Source organism: Apium graveolens, chromosome 5 (genome assembly GCF_009905375.1).
Source record: "Apium graveolens cultivar Ventura chromosome 5, ASM990537v1, whole genome shotgun sequence".
Lineage (NCBI taxonomy): Eukaryota > Viridiplantae > Streptophyta > Magnoliopsida > Apiales > Apiaceae > Apium > Apium graveolens.
The window spans coordinates 226729804-226746928 of record NC_133651.1 but is presented as its reverse complement, the minus strand read 5'-3'; the positions used below and the strand labels follow the sequence as shown (position 1 = coordinate 226746928).

At 36.4% G+C, this 17125-nt stretch overlaps 1 protein-coding gene across 1 annotated transcript; it reads right to left on the bottom strand.

Moving 5' to 3' along the window:
• Positions 1-8766: 8766 nt before the first annotated feature.
• On the bottom strand, positions 8767-9378 carry LOC141660759 (uncharacterized). The gene has a single exon (XM_074467748.1). It carries the CDS (start codon positions 9376-9378, stop codon positions 8767-8769), a length of 612 nt encoding a protein of 203 aa, XP_074323849.1.
• Between the last annotated feature and the right edge of the window lie 7747 nt (positions 9379-17125).

The following is a 17125-nucleotide window of genomic DNA, read 5'->3' as shown; positions in this document are numbered from 1 at the left end:
CTACTGTTCAAAGTATAATAAGATTCAAGAGGTCATCCCATAGATGAGACCACAAATTAAAACTTGAATATATTCAATCTTTGCAATATTTTTAAAAGAAATAAAGTTACGAGATATTTCATTCAATGGAAACACCAATAAAACTGTTTGACCCTGTCAATGCTTCGGCAACCACCCATTCGTAGCCTTTCGATCGAAATGCTACGGGTAGTGTTGCAGAATTATCCAACTGGATGATGAACTCATTACGGGAGTTTGTCGCGCCAGGAAGACCACTTACGATGATCAGTCGCAGTAGTACAACCCCACCATTTTCTACATGTAGAGGAGAACCTGTCGGATTTACTTGTCAACCGAACACTGGACTCCTAAGGAATGGACCCCTTAGCGGAACTTCCAGGCCATTTGGGCCAATATAATAAGGCTGGGCCGGCGCCACTCGACCACTTACGCCACTCCTAGTTCAGATGAAATTCATGACTCTGAAACGTAAAGCTCGTCCCCCTTTCCCCAAGTAGAAACTTGTTGATACGGCTCCACCAAGAAGTCGTATCTAGTTGGAAAGGAAAACTCACCGATATTTCCCAGGCGATGCCTGTTAATGGATTAACTTGTTCCAAGAATTGTACTTCCCGAGTGTTGGGTAAGTATTCAAAATTATTTTATCAAGACAGCAACCTTGTTGCGAATATAAAACACACCACAGAGCCGGATCCCTCAGGTTTTGAGCGAGTATCTAAATCCCCTTCGAAAGGAGGATCTTAAATATAAAAATGAGTTTTGGAATCCGCTCTAACTTTTAAAAATCATTTTGAAGACTCGCAAAACATTTTTAAGAATGTTCGGAGTGATGCTGATTTAATAAAATAAATCAGTCCCAATATATAAAAAAATATCTGAATATTATTATTTAAATAATATTCCCATAAAGAATAATCTTTATAAAAATAATTGAAGTAGATGTTTTAAAACTTATACTTGCAATTATTATTAAATAACCAAAGATATACTTATACGAAAGTAATATCTTTAATTGAATAATCAAAATTAAGTTTGATTATCGACACATTATTCTTTAATAAAATAAAGAATAATAATTATATAAAGAATCGGAGTCATAAATTCTCGAATGAATATTCAAAATAATATTCAATAAATAATATAAAGTGAGTCATAAGTCATTGAATGAATATTCAAATAATATTCAATTAATAAAATAAGCTGAGTCATAAGCCCTTGAATGAATATTCGAAATAATATTCATTAAATAATATAAAGTTATCGAATAAACCTTATTCGATTAATAGTTTTGAAAACTATAACCATATATATATAAATATATATATATATAAAATCTACTCGGGATCCTCGACTCCCGGTTTTAGAAAATGTTTTCACCTTTGGGTCCCTATACTAAGGGTATACACAACTACTGCTTATCTCTAGCATAGGTATTATGCAACTTTATAAGCAATTGAACCAACAGATATATAAATCAAGAATATGAAACAGGCATGCATATATACCATATCACATGCTAAAATATATCGCAAGAATTTGCTAATAACAAATATGCATTTATCGCAAGATCATGCATATACACATATACATCACAACAACAGTATAACGGGTAGAAAACTTGCCTGAGCGACTGAGGGTTACAAATGGCTCGGGGCGAGTCTGGTAACCTATAAACAACATATGAGTTGGAATTAAACCAAAGTCACTTGTAAATCTATACTTTAACCAAATTAGACTCTAACGCTCGCTTTGCGCTTACTGATTCTCTTAAGTCACTCGAGTACCCTCGGCTCCACCATTTTTAATAATTTAACCTTTACGAGTTTTAAGGCGATTCCTTCGCGAGTGTCTTACCAACTGCCTAACACACTTACATAATTGTTTCATACACTAGTTAACCCTTTTTAGGTCTTTAACCTATGTTTCAAAGTAAGGCGAGGGGTAATGTTTCGTTCGCGAAATGTCGTTACTTAAAACGGCCGTTTCTCCTAAACCGTACATCGGAATCAAACGAACCACATATCAAAACGAAGCTCGTAACATGAACTATCTAAACATGGCAATGGTAAAAACCTAGCAGGGAGTTTTCGGGTCCTAATGTTATGAACAAAAGCAGTCTAAAGTAAATCGGACATTACGACGGCTATGTTTACGCGATTTCCCAATTTTATACCATTCCAATACAATCACCAAACAACCCCAATCCATTCATACAACCAAAGTCCATCCATATCACACTAAAACAGCCCCAATCAACTCAATATTAACCATTATACTTATTCTTAAACTTGAATTTAAACTATACTTAAACCCTTTAACCAAACCATAAGATTTCAACATTCAATTCACCACCATTTCAACCCAAACTCTAAACAAAAAAGCTTCAAGCTACTTTTTACCATAACTATCAAAATCATCCTAATATACAAAGTAAAGCTAGGGTTTGGAGATAATATACCTTCCTTGAAGTGATGTGAGTAGCTAGGAAGCCTTAAGAAACCTTGAGATGTCTTAGAGATGCTTGGATCTTAAAGGAAAAACAAGAAAAATCAAGTTAAAAACCTTGAAATCACTATTCATTGTCTTCTTCATTGATTTCTTGGAGAAGATTGAGAATGAATTGGAGTCTTAAACTCATAAGATAGCCCTAACTATGCATAAGGAGTACTAGAGAATTATCTTACCAATTTAGGAAGCTTGGAACTTGGATTTTGAAAATTCTTCTCTTTAAAATGTGAAAAAGCCGAGAGCAAGGTGGGAGAGATGAAATGATTTTTGTGTTTGCTTTGTTTTGTTTTGGTTGGTTGATTTTCTTTTGATTAGTTTTGGTTAATTACCTTATTAACCTTGTCTTTGTGTGGTTATAAACCAACCACATCTCCTTCCCCTTATGTCATGCTTATGTCATGCTTATGATGTCATCTTCCCTTACTTGCCCCCTTCTTATTGGTTGGATGACCTCACCATCCCTAAACTCCTTGATTAACTTCCTAATTGTTTGCCTAATGACCGCTGATCTGTTATACGGTTCGCTTAACTTTCGTTTTCGTTTATCATTTGGGGGATCATACCCGGGATCTTATTACTTAGGTTCCCTTAACCTTTCTCAATATATTATATTCCTTTTATGATCCTCTCTTATAATCCTTTAATTTAAATTATTTTTATCCTGTTACCTTATACTCAATTATTTCCGTATCTAGTGGATTTTCGGGAAAAATCAAAGTGTTCGGAATTGGATTCTGACGATCTTTATATACACTTATATACCCTATAGAGTACCAATAAAATCTCAGAATATCCATAACAGAACCCCTACATAGTGTGGCATGAACAGTTTTCTTATTCAGCAATATCAGCAAAAACACTATTCATAAGGGTTAGAAAGAGTTCAAAATTTTGGGGTTATTACAGTCTCCCCTCCTTAAAAGGATTCCGTCCCGGAATCAAATAGAAAACAATTGGGGGTACTTTTCTAGCATTGCGCTCTCTAGTTCCCAAGTTGATTCTTCCACATTATGATTCTGCCATAGCACTCTGACTAGCTTGATCACTTTGTTCCGAAGCACCTGCTCCTTCTTATCCATAATCTTTACTGGTTTCTCCACGTAAGTCAGATCTGGTTGCATATCCACATGCTCGTACTCCACTATGTGTCTGGAATCCTGATGATACTTCCTTAGCATTGACACATGGAACACATTATGAACTTGTTGTAGGTTTGGGGGTAAGGCTAGCTCGTAAGCCAACTTCCCAATCCGTCTTAATATCTCAAAAGGTCCAATGTACCTTGGGCTTAGTTTTCCTTTCTTTCCGAACCTCATTAATCCCTTCCAAGGGGATACCTTTAGTAGTACTAAGTCCCCTACTTCATACTCCTTGTCCTTTCGGGCTAGGTCTGCATATTTCTTCTGTCCGTCTTGGGCTGCTACAAGCCGCCCTCTGATAAGATCCACTATATCTTTGGTCCTTTGGACCACTTCGGGTCCGAGCATCTTCCGTTCCCCTACTTCATCCCAGTATAAGGGAGATCGACACCTTCTTCCGTACAGTGCCTCATAAGGCGGCATTCCGATGCTAGCATGAAAGCTATTGTAATAAGAAAACTCGATCAACGGCAAGTGATCATCCCAACTTCCTTTAAAGTCTATTGCACAGACTCTCAACATATCCTCTAGTGTCTGGATGGTCCTTTCACTCTGCCCATCCGTCTGGGGATGGTACGCTGTACTCATATTTAACTTGGTCCCCACAAATTCTTGAAAGCTCCTCCAAAATCTGGAGTTGAATCTGGGGTCTCAGTCTGAGAAAATGGACGCTGGGACTCCATGTCACGTCACTATTTCCTTAAGGTAAATGTCCACCAGTCTATCGACTGTGTTTCTCTCATTGATAGGAATGAAATGAGCTGACTTTGTCAGTCGGTCTATAATTACCCATATGGCGTCATGATTGGACTTCGTCCTTGGAAAGCCTACAACAAAATCCATCGCTATCTGTTCCCATTTCCATTCGGGAATCTCCAGGGGTCGTAAAAGTCCACTGGGTCTCTGGTGCTCTGCCTTTACTCTTTGGCAAGTCAAACATTTGCTTACCCATTCTGCTACATCCCTCTTCATGTTGGGCCACCAGTAATATTCCTTCAAATCCCTATACATCTTGGTGCTTCCCGGGTGAATGGAATACCTTGAACTATGGCTTTCATCCAAAATCTCATCTTTAAGCTCTTGAACGTTCGGAACCCAAATCCGGTAGGAGTACCTCATTATCCCTTTATCATCTTTCTCAGTATGGATCTCCTCTCCAGTCATTAACTCTCTGCCTTCATTCATTATTTTCTCTTGGCACAATCTGAACTTTTCCAATAACTCTGGCTGCATTGAGATCTCAAAAAGCTTTTCAGTTCCGGTTCCGGTTACCTTTACTTCTATTTCCATTCTCTCTAAATCCGTTATCAATTCTTCCGAAGTCGTTATCATATAGAGTCTTTCCTTTCTAGTAAGGGCATCAGCCACCACATTGGCTTTCCCCGGATGATAGAGAATCTCACAATCATAGTCCTTGATTAGCTCTAACCATCTCCTCTGGCGCATGTTGAGCTCTTTCTGCGTAAATATGTACTTGAGGCTCTGATGGTCTATGAAAATCTCGCACTTCTCTTCATACAAGTAGTGCCTCCAAATTTTTAAGGCAAAAACTATTGCCGCTAGCTCAAGATCATGGGTAGGATATCTAATCTCGTATTCCTTCAGTTGTCTCGATGCATACGCAATCACTTTACCGTGCTGCATATGCACACACCCTAATCCTTTGTGCGACGCGTCACTATATATCACAAAATCTCCTTTTCCGTCTGGCAATGCCAACACCGGGCCCGTTACCAACCTTTTCTTTAATTCCTGAAAACTGTTCTCGCATTTCTCCGTCCATTCAAACTTCTCTGTCTTACGAGTAAGTCGTGTCAAAGGGGCTGCGATCTTCGCAAAGTCCTGTACAAATCTACGATAGTAGCCGGCCAATCCTATGAAACTCCTTACCTCTGTGGGTGTGGTTGGCCTTTCCCAATTTGAGACCGCCTCTATCTTGGAGGGGTCGACCAATACTCCTTCTTTATTGATCACATGTCCTAAAAATTGTACTTCATTCCGCCAGAATTCACACTTCGAGAATTTGGCATATAACTGTTCCTCTCTGAGTATTCCTAGAGCTATCCTCAAATGCTCTGCATGTTCTGCCTCAGTCCTTGAGTAGATTAAGATATCATCGATAAAAACTATCACACACTTGTCCAAGTACTTCTTAAATACTCTATTCATTAAATCCATGAAAGCCGCTGGGGCGTTGGTTAATCCAAAGGACATTACCAAGAACTCATAATGCCCATACCTGGTACGGAACGCTATCTTGGGGATATCTTCGGGTTTAATCTTTAGTTGGTGATATCCAGTTCTCGGGTCAATCTTGGAAAAATAAACAGCATCCTTTAGCTGGTCGAACAGATCGTCTATTCTAGGTAACGGGTACCTGTTCTTTATGGTTAGCTTGTTCAACTCTCTATAGTCGATGCACAGCCTCATGCTCCCATCTTTCTTCTTAACAAATAAAACTGGTGCTCCCCATGGAGACACACTGGGTCTTATCATACCCTTATCCAAGAGTTCCTACAATTGGATAGCTAATTCCTTCATTTCTAACGGGGCTAACCAGTAAGGTGCTTTTGAAACTGGCGCCGTCCCTGGGGCCAACTCAATAGCAAATTCAATCATTTTATCGGGTGGTAATCCCGGAAGGTCTTGTGGGAATACATCTTCAAATTCGTTGACTACTGGAATATCTTGTAAGTTGGGCACCTCCTTTTGCGTGTCTACCACATAGGCTAGGTAAGCCTCGTTTCCTTTTCGTAGCATCCTTCTGGCCTGGGCCATGGTCAAAAAATTTTGCGTCTGCCTCTTTCCCCTAAATATGACTTCTTTCTTTCCTGGAATATTCAACTTAACTTTCTTCCCCTTACAGTCTATCTGAGCATCATTGCTAGATAGCCAGTCCATTCCCAAAATTATATCAAATTCCCCTAACTTAAAAGGAATCAGATCAACACTGAAAGATTGTCCCCCTATGCCTAACTCACAGGCGGGGTGAATCAGATTAACAAGAATAACTTCATGGTTGGCTATTTCTACTTGTAAGGGCTCTATCAAGGGTTCATCTTTAAATCTTAATTTACGCGCAAAGTCCCTTGATATAAAAGATTTAGTTGCTCCTGAATCAAATAAAATGTTTGCACTGACTGAATTTAGAGAAAGGGTACCTGCTATCACATCTGAATCTTTCATAGCATCCTGGACTGTCATGTTGAAAGTCCTCGCAGTAGGTGGCTTATTGGAGGCAGCCCTGCTGGCTCCTGAAGCTGCTGGTTTGTTCATTGGGCATTCCCTCTTCCAATGACCCGGGCGTCCACACTGATGACAAGTGGTGGTTGGAATGACGGCAGGGGCTGACGAAGGGCATTTGTGAGAATAGTGGCCCATTTGCCCACACTTAAAGCAGGTTACTGGCTTTCCCTTACATTCCCCAGAATGCATTCTTCCACAAGTGTTACAGGCTGGCAATGGGGGTCGAGACTGGTTGGAATAGGACATTCTTGACTTCTGGCCGCTCTGGCTCACATTCATACTCATTGGCCGCTTAAACCCAGTGTTCTTTCCCGGTAGGGACACTGCTCCTCGATTAAATCTAGTTGGGAAGCTCCTTCCTGCGGAACCTCCACCCATGCTCATACTTTTCCTCTTTATTCCCTTCTTTTCTCTTTCCTTCTGCATCTGTTCACTTCCGGCTTCTACAATTGTTTCCTTTTGCACCAGAGTGGAAAATGTGGGTTTGAGCCCCACATTATCAAGTCATGTTTGAACCATATTTGAGTTAGTGAATGTTAAGTGTGCGCAAAACGTGACACTTGCAATGCGTGCTCCTCTGTGAGAGCTTTCCGAGGCACTTTGAATCACTCAAAATGACTTAGAGATGAATAAGATATTAGTATCTAAAGATCATCCCTTGAAAGTGGAAATATTGTTAAGAAACCCTAGCCGCTCTCTCTTCTCTGTATTCTCTGGTAGTAGTTTTCTTACTCTGTTCAAAATCGTTGATAGTGACGCTCTGCTTCACTGCAACTCATTTTATCATGGGAGGCGATTCGCTCACACATGCGGTGAGTGCTAATACATACGTTTTAAGGAGACAGTCGCACACTGGACTCGGGGTTTTGGTCCTTGTCTCCCGTTTCTTTGTTTTATTCACTATTTTACACAAACAAAATTATTTTGTTTACTTGTTTTAATATATTGTAAAACATTAAGCTCATCTCCTTTATTCCACCAAGCCCGAACGGACGTTATGCTCTCTTAAATCTAAATTATATGAACATATATGCACATTCACAAAAAGGAAAGAATATTTTTTAAATACAGCTAAGAAACAAAAAATGATGTGCATTTTATAAATTCTAATGAAAAAAACTAATAAATATAATTGTCCTTCCAACACTTATTGGAGGAATGTTAAATCTTGTATGTTCCTTCTAGTTGTATTAATGTCATTGTTGCATTCAGTAGTTAATAAAATATTATAGCACTGTTACTAGTAGGGTCACGTAAAATATAAAATTAGTTTACACGTACATCTCAATTGAATACAGATATACATGCTGGCATAGCCCCTGCCCCCTAGGCATTATATTGTAGCATTAATCTGTGCTAAAACTTTAGGGCATGTCCAGTGGCGGGGTCACTTCCCCCTTTCCCACTTACACATTCTTGCCTCCTCACACCCAAATGGTTTTATTAAAAAACTGACCCCCATTCATCCAATGCTAGAAGCCCACTTCCCATATTTTATAGGACCCATTATATTATTATTATTATTATTATTATTATTATTATATATTTAATATAATGAATTGAACTTAAATTTTAAATTTAATTTATTAGTAAAACTATTTTAATAATTCTATTTTTATTTAAACTTAATTTTATTTAAATTTAATTTAATGTTAATTTAAACTTAATTTAATTTAATGTTTTAATTTTAAAAATATTATTAAAATAAAACACATGTCTCGTAATTAAAATGCATCATATTATTAAAAACATGAAATAAAAATGCAGCACACAACAAAATATTAAATTTAAACGTTACAATTTAACGATTCTCGTTGAACTGCGAGATATGCTCAACCAAGTCATTTTGAAGCTAACGATGTGCCCGTCTATCACGCATTTGCATACTATTTTGAATATATGTTTCGTGCAGGACAGAGGGTTCTTCACCTAAAGTTGGTTGCGATAGACCATTTGTTGCATCGTCGTAAGTTGGCAGTGGACCAAATTGAGTGGCATATGTGTCCCTCTCGTCTTCAACAATTATATTATGTATTATGATGCATGCCCTCATGATTCTCCCAAGATCTTCTATGTCCCAAAAGCGTGTTGGACCACGTATAATTGTGAAATAGGACTGTAACACACCAAACGCTCGTTCAACGTCTTTTCGTTGGCTTTCTTGATATTTTGAAAATAATTTCCTTTTCTCACTTTGGGGACGGGGTATCGTTTTAACGAATGTTGCCCAGTCAGGATATATTTCATCAGTTAAGTAATACCCCATATTATATTTGTTTCCGTTGATAGTGTAATTTACCTCTAGAGCACGACCTTGTAGGAGATCATCAAATACCGGTGACCGATCTAAAATATTTATGTCATTATTTGACCCAGCAACTCCAAAAAATGCATGACATATCCATAGATCAGATGAAGCAACCGCTTCCAATATAATTGTTGCCACTCCTTCATGACCACTCATGAACATTCCCTTCCATGCTTTTGGACAATTTTTCTATTGCCAATGCATGCAATCAATATTTCCCATCATACCAGGAAAGCCACGAGCATCACCCATCTGTAATAGGTGTTGCACGTCATTCGAGTTCGGCTTTCGCAAGTATTCACCCTCAAATATTGTAATTACATTGGATACAATTTTTTTCAAGCATTCAACGGCAGTACTCTCTCCAATACGAACGTAGTCATCAACAGCGTCAGCAGATATACTGTATGATAACATACGCATTGCCGCAGTGCATTTTTGTAAAGGTGATAAACCTTTTCTTCCCACTACATCAATTCTCTATTGAAAGTATGGATCATAATTTGAAACTGCATCCACAATACGGAGAAAGACATGTCTTCCCATACGGAATCTTCGTCGAAATATATTTTCTGGATATACTGGATTTGGTGAAAAATAATCATTCACTAGACGTTGATGACCTGCTTCACGATCTCTGTAAATACATTTCTGAGGCGTGTATGTTGAACTCTATCCATATATTTTATGAAAAAGTTCGACTCGAAGATTGTCTTCAGTGTCATCACAAAACTCTTCAATAAATTCTTCAATGAACTCTTTAGTGAAACTTTCAGGTGTAGGTGTTTGATTCATGTTGATGTGAATTGAATGAACTGATAGATCTAGTTTATATAGAACATAAAAACGAATATATTCTAACGACAAGCTTACAACAAATAAAAACAAATGCTAGCTTCCAATAGCTAACATACAAACAAATAAAAACAAATGCTAGCATCCAATAGCTAGCTTATAATAGAATAAAAACAAACAAGAAAAAACAAACTTTAGTTTCTTGCCATAATTTTCTCAAGCAACTTTGTATGAGCCTTCCGCTGAGCGTCATTCATTTTAGTAGTATCGGCCATAATGACTTATAAATCCATCTCAGATTGTTTCGCCTCAAGCTCCCTTAGCTAAATGTCATTTAATTTATCCATTATGTCCATTTTTCTTTCGTATTTAATTTGTAAAGATTCCCATTCATCAACTTCTACAGCTCTGGCCTTCCCTTTTTCCTTTCTTTTAGTTGCAGCTTTTGTACCAGGGGGACGAACCGGTTCAAATTCTTCGGATGTTGATGTATCGTTATTTCCTTCAGATGAGTAAGCTCCGGAACTACTTATTTTAGTTCTTTTAGAACTTGCACTAGTTGGAGGAGTTCTCCACTTTGGATGTCTGCGAAGCTCACACCAATGAAGCTCAAAGTTAGACTTTTTCTTGTAATTAATTAAATGATCTTGGTGAGCTTTCTCAATTATGTTGTCCAAATTTGAACTGCTCCCGATTTTTCGCTGAGCCTCATCATAACATGCACCAAATTTCTGAGCACCTTCATTTATTCTTTGCCACCTTTTTTACATTGCCACAACTCCTCTTTTAATGACACCAGGATTATCTTCTTCACAATATTTATGAATTCGCTCCCAAAATACTTCGGCTTTTTGATCAGTACCGACTAGTGGATCAATTGACACACTCAAACATGCACTTATTAAGAGTTTATCTTCAACCCACCTCCACTGACCGGTAATTTCTCGTAAATCTTCAGTTTCTTCACAATCATCATTTAAATCAATAATGTTTTCGTAACCAAAAGTCGGCACTTGCGTACGTGGAGAATTTTGACTATTGGTAGGTGTTTGTTGAGTTTCAAATTGTGGATTTGAAAACGGAGGAAATGGAAATTGAAAATTCTGAGATAATGGAAACTGAGAATTCTGAGAAAATGGAAATTGGTATGGTGAATTCAGATTTTGAGAATTAAAATTAAAATTTTATGGGTTTGCAAAATAGGAATTTGGTTATGGGTATGGAAATTGAGGGTTTGAATTTTGAGAATTTGGAGGTGGAGGATTGTTGGAATTGTTTGGATTCATATTTTCCAATTTTTATTTTATTTTTTTGAGAATATAAAGATTATGAATAAGGTATGAGAATTGAGTATTTATAGGAAAAAAATTATGACCGTTTTAAAATTTACGTTACAAATGTTTACGTTACAAATTTTTACGTTATATTAACGTTATAAAAGCAAAATAGAGCTGTATAAACTGGAAAAGTAAAAACAGTGAATAATTCTGAGTACATCATTTCTATCAACATATATTAAATTAATCAAATGGGACAGTCCCAGCATGGAGGGACTGCCCATTTTGCTTCTGTTTCCTCCAACGGAAAAGTAGTCCCATTTTACATCTCCTGACCCAGTTCACGTGGCCCGAGGCAGAAGCAACCCCGCGTTGCTGTTGCTCTTAAAACTATGATTGTTTTAAAGTAATTTTACCATGCATTCTCTGTGACAACTAAAAACAAAACTTTGCATGTCTTAGAAATCACGAGTAAAAGATGGTGGTTTGTATACTGTAGTGTAATATATATATATATATATATATATATATATATATATATATATATATATTAGTTGTAGGAAATGGAACATAACTTTTATCGTAATCATATATTTTGGAAGGTCTGATCCCTCCAAGCTTAAAACCTTAAAAGAAAAACTAATATGATCCTTGTTAATTAATATAATTGGAAAATGTGTGTCCGCCATTATTGATGACGTGGTATATATATATAATTATAACGGATGATAAATAAAAGCTAAAAATTAAAATAAAAATTAGAAACCAATTTAAGCCATTAAATCTACCTAATCTAATGGTCCCCTAAATCATCCCACTCAACTACTCTGCACTCTCATACACCCAATTTCAGGTTTTTCCCTCCGTTTTTAATTTAATTTTTCCCGTCAAACCGTAAGTTTTTTATAAAATCCGATTTCACTGTATTTTTCTACATCTCTCAACGATCGATTTGCATAATATATGTGTTATATTTTGAATTAATTTTTTAAAAAAATTATCTGATTTCTAGTTTCTATTCTCAATTGGTTTATATTGGAGTAGCCCCTATAACTATATATATAGTTATAAACTTATAACTTGCTCTCTTAGGAATGTTTCACTCCAGCCAATATATAGAAGGTAATGAGTGGTCCCTTTATCCCATTAAATCCTCTACATCATTTTTTGGACCGTTTTTTAATGCTCATTTAAAGTATGACTTCACTATATTTTTTTAAATTTTTTTCTATATAAAAGTTTTATGTTTAAACTTTTATTCAAAAAAAAATTAAAAAAACTTTACGAAACTATATTTTATAGAGGTCTCGAAATACGTATAAATAGTATCCGTGGTGAAATCAATGGGGCGGAGGGAGTATTTTACTAGCTTGTATTTACGTGCGTAGCATTAGGGTGGAGCGCGGTTCGGGGCGATTTTTGGCCAAAACCGAAACCGAAACCGCATGCTCTCGGTTTTTAAAATTGAAAACCGAAACCGCAACCGAAACCATCGGTTCTTTCAGTTGCGGTTTGAAAATCTCGGTTCGGTTTTAATCGGATCGGTTTTAAAACCGTATCACTCAAAATTAACAACACAAATATGACTACTAGATTTTTTAAGTAAATAAATTACAAGGTACATTTAATACCAAAATATACATTTAAATAAATAAATTACAAGGTACATTTAAATTACAAATATGACAAAATGGTCTTAGTAATTTAATATTAACTTGCTATTATGAGATCATATTGTAATTGTTGAAAGTGCATTGGACTAATGCTTGGTGTCACTGTCCTGTAATTTTCCTTGCATACTTCCTCAATATTACTTACTAACATAGCTTCGCTTTCTTGTTAAAGTTACCCAGTTGAATAAAATTCTAAAGTCAATTTTGTAGATATTAAAAAAAAAATAGAGCTGTCAAATTCCTGGACATGCTAATTCTAAAAGAAAAAGCTTCAATCTTTTTCAGAAAGGTTCAGAAAATTAAAGAACAAATCTAACTAGCACAATTCGAACAGAATATATGCAGCTGTACTTAATCTGAGGAGTTTAAGGTCTATATTAATCTAACCTTTCAACCTTCCTGTGCTTGTAGTTTTGTTGATCATATCCAAGTTTGATATAGCTCCATCCATTATTGTAATTCTTTTCATTCCTCCGCAAAGCCTCTATTCTTTTGCTTAAGATTCTTAAGTTGGCATCTACAAAATTATTGTGGGAGTTCCCTATAATTGCAAGGTAATATAACATTGTTAAGTTGGTAAAATCAAAGTATGTGAAAACTAGGCTGGAGAACTTAAAACTACCTTCGTCTTGGAAGCGTTGGGAGACGATGATTTGAATAGGATACTTTCTGACCCTGTTCTTCCCAAATGGTTCGAATGATATACACTTGAAAGATGAAAGAGAAGCAATCATCCCTTCAAATAATTGTAGAAGCTAGCTTTAGATAGTTATAGTGAGCTACGTGCTATGAAGTATGAGAAACAAATGTACGTGTGTATATATAGCAGAACGCACGCATTACTCTTTAGTTTTTAGGAATAGATAGAATGATTTGGCTCACTTGTAAACAGATATTTTAAGCTTAATGTCAACGCTCTAATTTACCCTGTAATTTTGTAAGTGGCTAGATCTTATTTAAAAGTGAATTTTTTAGTTTTATTCTCAGTTTGGCACTGAAGAAGCCAAAACCTAAAACTCATTACTTGACTGAAATATATTTAAGCATGTCAGTTGATCAGTGGGGAAAATGGGGCTATAATTCGAGTTGATGCTCGTTGGCAGCTCGAGCTCAAACCAGTTGACAAGGTTCAATCTGGTTCGAGTTTATACGAGTTCGAGCATAATCTTGAATTATTTTAGTTAAAACAAGTTGAAGTGAGTTTTTATCAAACTTGATTAAAATTCGGTTCGAACTTGTGAATCCGGGTCAACTCGAACTCTTTTATAATTTTAAATAAATTATTATTAAAATTTACTTCTATTTTTTAAGATAATAAAAACTATTTATTTTATAATTTTAATGTTTTTCATTATAAATCCAGCCAGCAAACCCGACTCAGCTCATTTGGCTCACGAATAAACTCAGACTCATTTTTTAAACAAATTGGGTTTGGTCATAAATTTTGAATTTTTTTAACTTAAGGGCATGTTTGGCTGCGTAAGAATAAGCAGCTTATTGAGTTATAAGCTCGTAATTACTTATCGACGAGTGTTTGTCGACCTAACTTATAAGTTGTAAATTTAACTTATAAGCTGAGCAGTTGAATGTTAGTAACGACGCATTTTTTCTCAACTTATTTTGAATTTTCATTTTTTTATAAACTTTAGTTTTAATATATAGGTTTTAAAATATTAATCTAATTTAAAATTCATGAATTAAGATAAAAAAAATTTAAAATTTATTTATTTAAGTAAAAAAAATCTGACTTATAGTAAAATTATCCAAATACTTATACAGATTAAAAGTATTTATCTACTTATCACTTATAAGTCAATTATTTATTTTAATTTATAAATTACTTATTTTAAAATTTTTTAAACGTACACTAAAATACCGACTCGACTTGACTCACTTATTTATTTATTTTTATTTTTTTTTGCCCTAGACTTGACTCACTTGTTAGATGATGACTTGAACTCGTTAAGTGAATAGTACTCTGCTTATCCCAACTGCCCGTACAGTTTGTAGTTTGTGTTTTTGTACATCTGATGATTAAATGCATGATGATTCCCACTGTCCCACCCAAATGTAAATGGGGCGCGGAGGTTAAGGAAAATGATAAAATAGTGGAGGAAAGTTAAGAAAGTGAGTAAAGTATTGGGACCGATTAATATTATATGTATAAAGTGGGTATAGTGGAGAGAAGTAGTGGATGTAGTTATTTTAAAAATTATAAAAACCTTACCATTTTTGGAAAGTTTTGAAATGTAAACAATTGGAAGAGACATCAAAAAAGAAAAGTGTAAACAAATGGAGGGACGGAGGGAGTAATTAACAATGATGAAGATAGCTCTCAATAGCATACTGTAAGTTTATAGTATCAAATTTTCAAAATTTCAAAATTTGAAATTTTAATAAGTATTTGATATAAATAAATCAGGATCCAGGAATTGGACCAGAGTTTCTTAAACTTCAGGCAGACGGTTTTGTATAATAATAAAATAAGCAAAATTACATCTCTCTTGGTCAGTTGGCTTTTTATACGTGGTAAAACTAAAATGTTGTGGAATATTATTGCAGAAGTGTTGTACACCCATAACTGGACGAAGATATTTATTTAAGAAAAATTGAAGGGGGTAAAAATGGGACGAAAAGATACAATATATATAATTATGGACTTGTTTAGCCGTAAGAAAGCTGATAAATCAACCCAAAATGCATGCAATAACATCATCGTAATTAGAATAAGGGAAAAGAAAGCTCTTACAAGCACAGATGTTAGTTACTTATTATAGAGGTGGCCGAGGATTGATCTCCTACTCAAGTAATTAAACCTTTACTTAGCATTATTAAATCATGATTATGAACAAGTGTACCTACTAAGTGTAAGCATTATCATCACCTTTAATACATAGTTAGGCAGAATTACAAAAGCTGCAGTTTAGGATGAATATGCTAATAGACAAAGTATTAAATTATAAGCTTGATACCTGTAAATCTGCAGCCACTTGTGAATGCGACACAAAAAGATATCCAATCTGCAGGATATATTATTAATATTTAAGTCATTTGCAATTTCACCACCGATGTGGCTATATAGATAATCAGTTTGGGTGATCAGGCGATCGTGAAATAAGCTATTAAGTAACTAATCCACCTAAATCTTTAAGGTATTCTGAGCTCCAAGAAGATCTTATACTGGGACAATCAAGTTACAAGGAATATTAAGATCGTAGAACACAAGTAGCTTCTTAGTTTCAGGAATTACAAGGAATATTAAGATCAAAGAACACGAATTGTTGCTTCTTAGTTTCAGGAATCAGGAGGCACGGACTGGCCGACTGCAGCCTAAATAAAATACTCTCCGTAGGGCTTTCCTTCATGCGCTAATGATCAGAATTTAGAAGTAACCAATTATACAAAAAGAACAGCGAAAATTACTTTCATTTGCACAAAAACCAATCACAAAACAAAAATACAATCTAACAAGATGCAGTGCCATGAATGCATACCTACCATAACTCCGGTGAGCGGGCGGCTCCGTCCGACGGCATTCCCGGACCTTCTCTGCATGGGCGAGGCGTAGCTGCTGGTTGGGCGCCTGCAAAACAACACCGGAAGGGGGGTTTGGCTCCCACGGCGCCTCCGGTGTGAGAATAAGAACAGGCTTCGGAGAAGATGAAGGTATGTATATTTATGTAATTTAGAGGCTGCTGTGTGTTTGTGTGTTTATGGATATATGAGAGTGTGTGAGTGTGCAAGAGTGAATATTTTCCAACCCCTAAACCCTTCAGTCTTGGGGGTATATATAGCCCCAAGGTAGGGTTTAGGGGTAGTTACCTCTAAATCTGGGCCGTTGGATCTTGGGAGCGGAGGACGCCTGGCTTGGGCGGATTGCTTACACGTGTCCAGGTGAGGACCATCTCCAGAGTGTCCTAACGGCATCTGACACGCGTCGTGCTTGTTTGGCGTGTTGCTTGTTGATAGTTGTCATAGTCACGTGCCCACGTACCCCTCCTTGGCGGGTTGTGGGATGTGCATGTGTTTGCTGGGACCTCCCTCACGGCGGTCTTGGCCCCGATCCGGGTCCGGGTATGCAGGTGGATCCGGATCCGGGCAATAGGATGGATCCGGGCCTGGACTCTAATGCTTGATTGGCCTGGGAGAGGGGGGTCT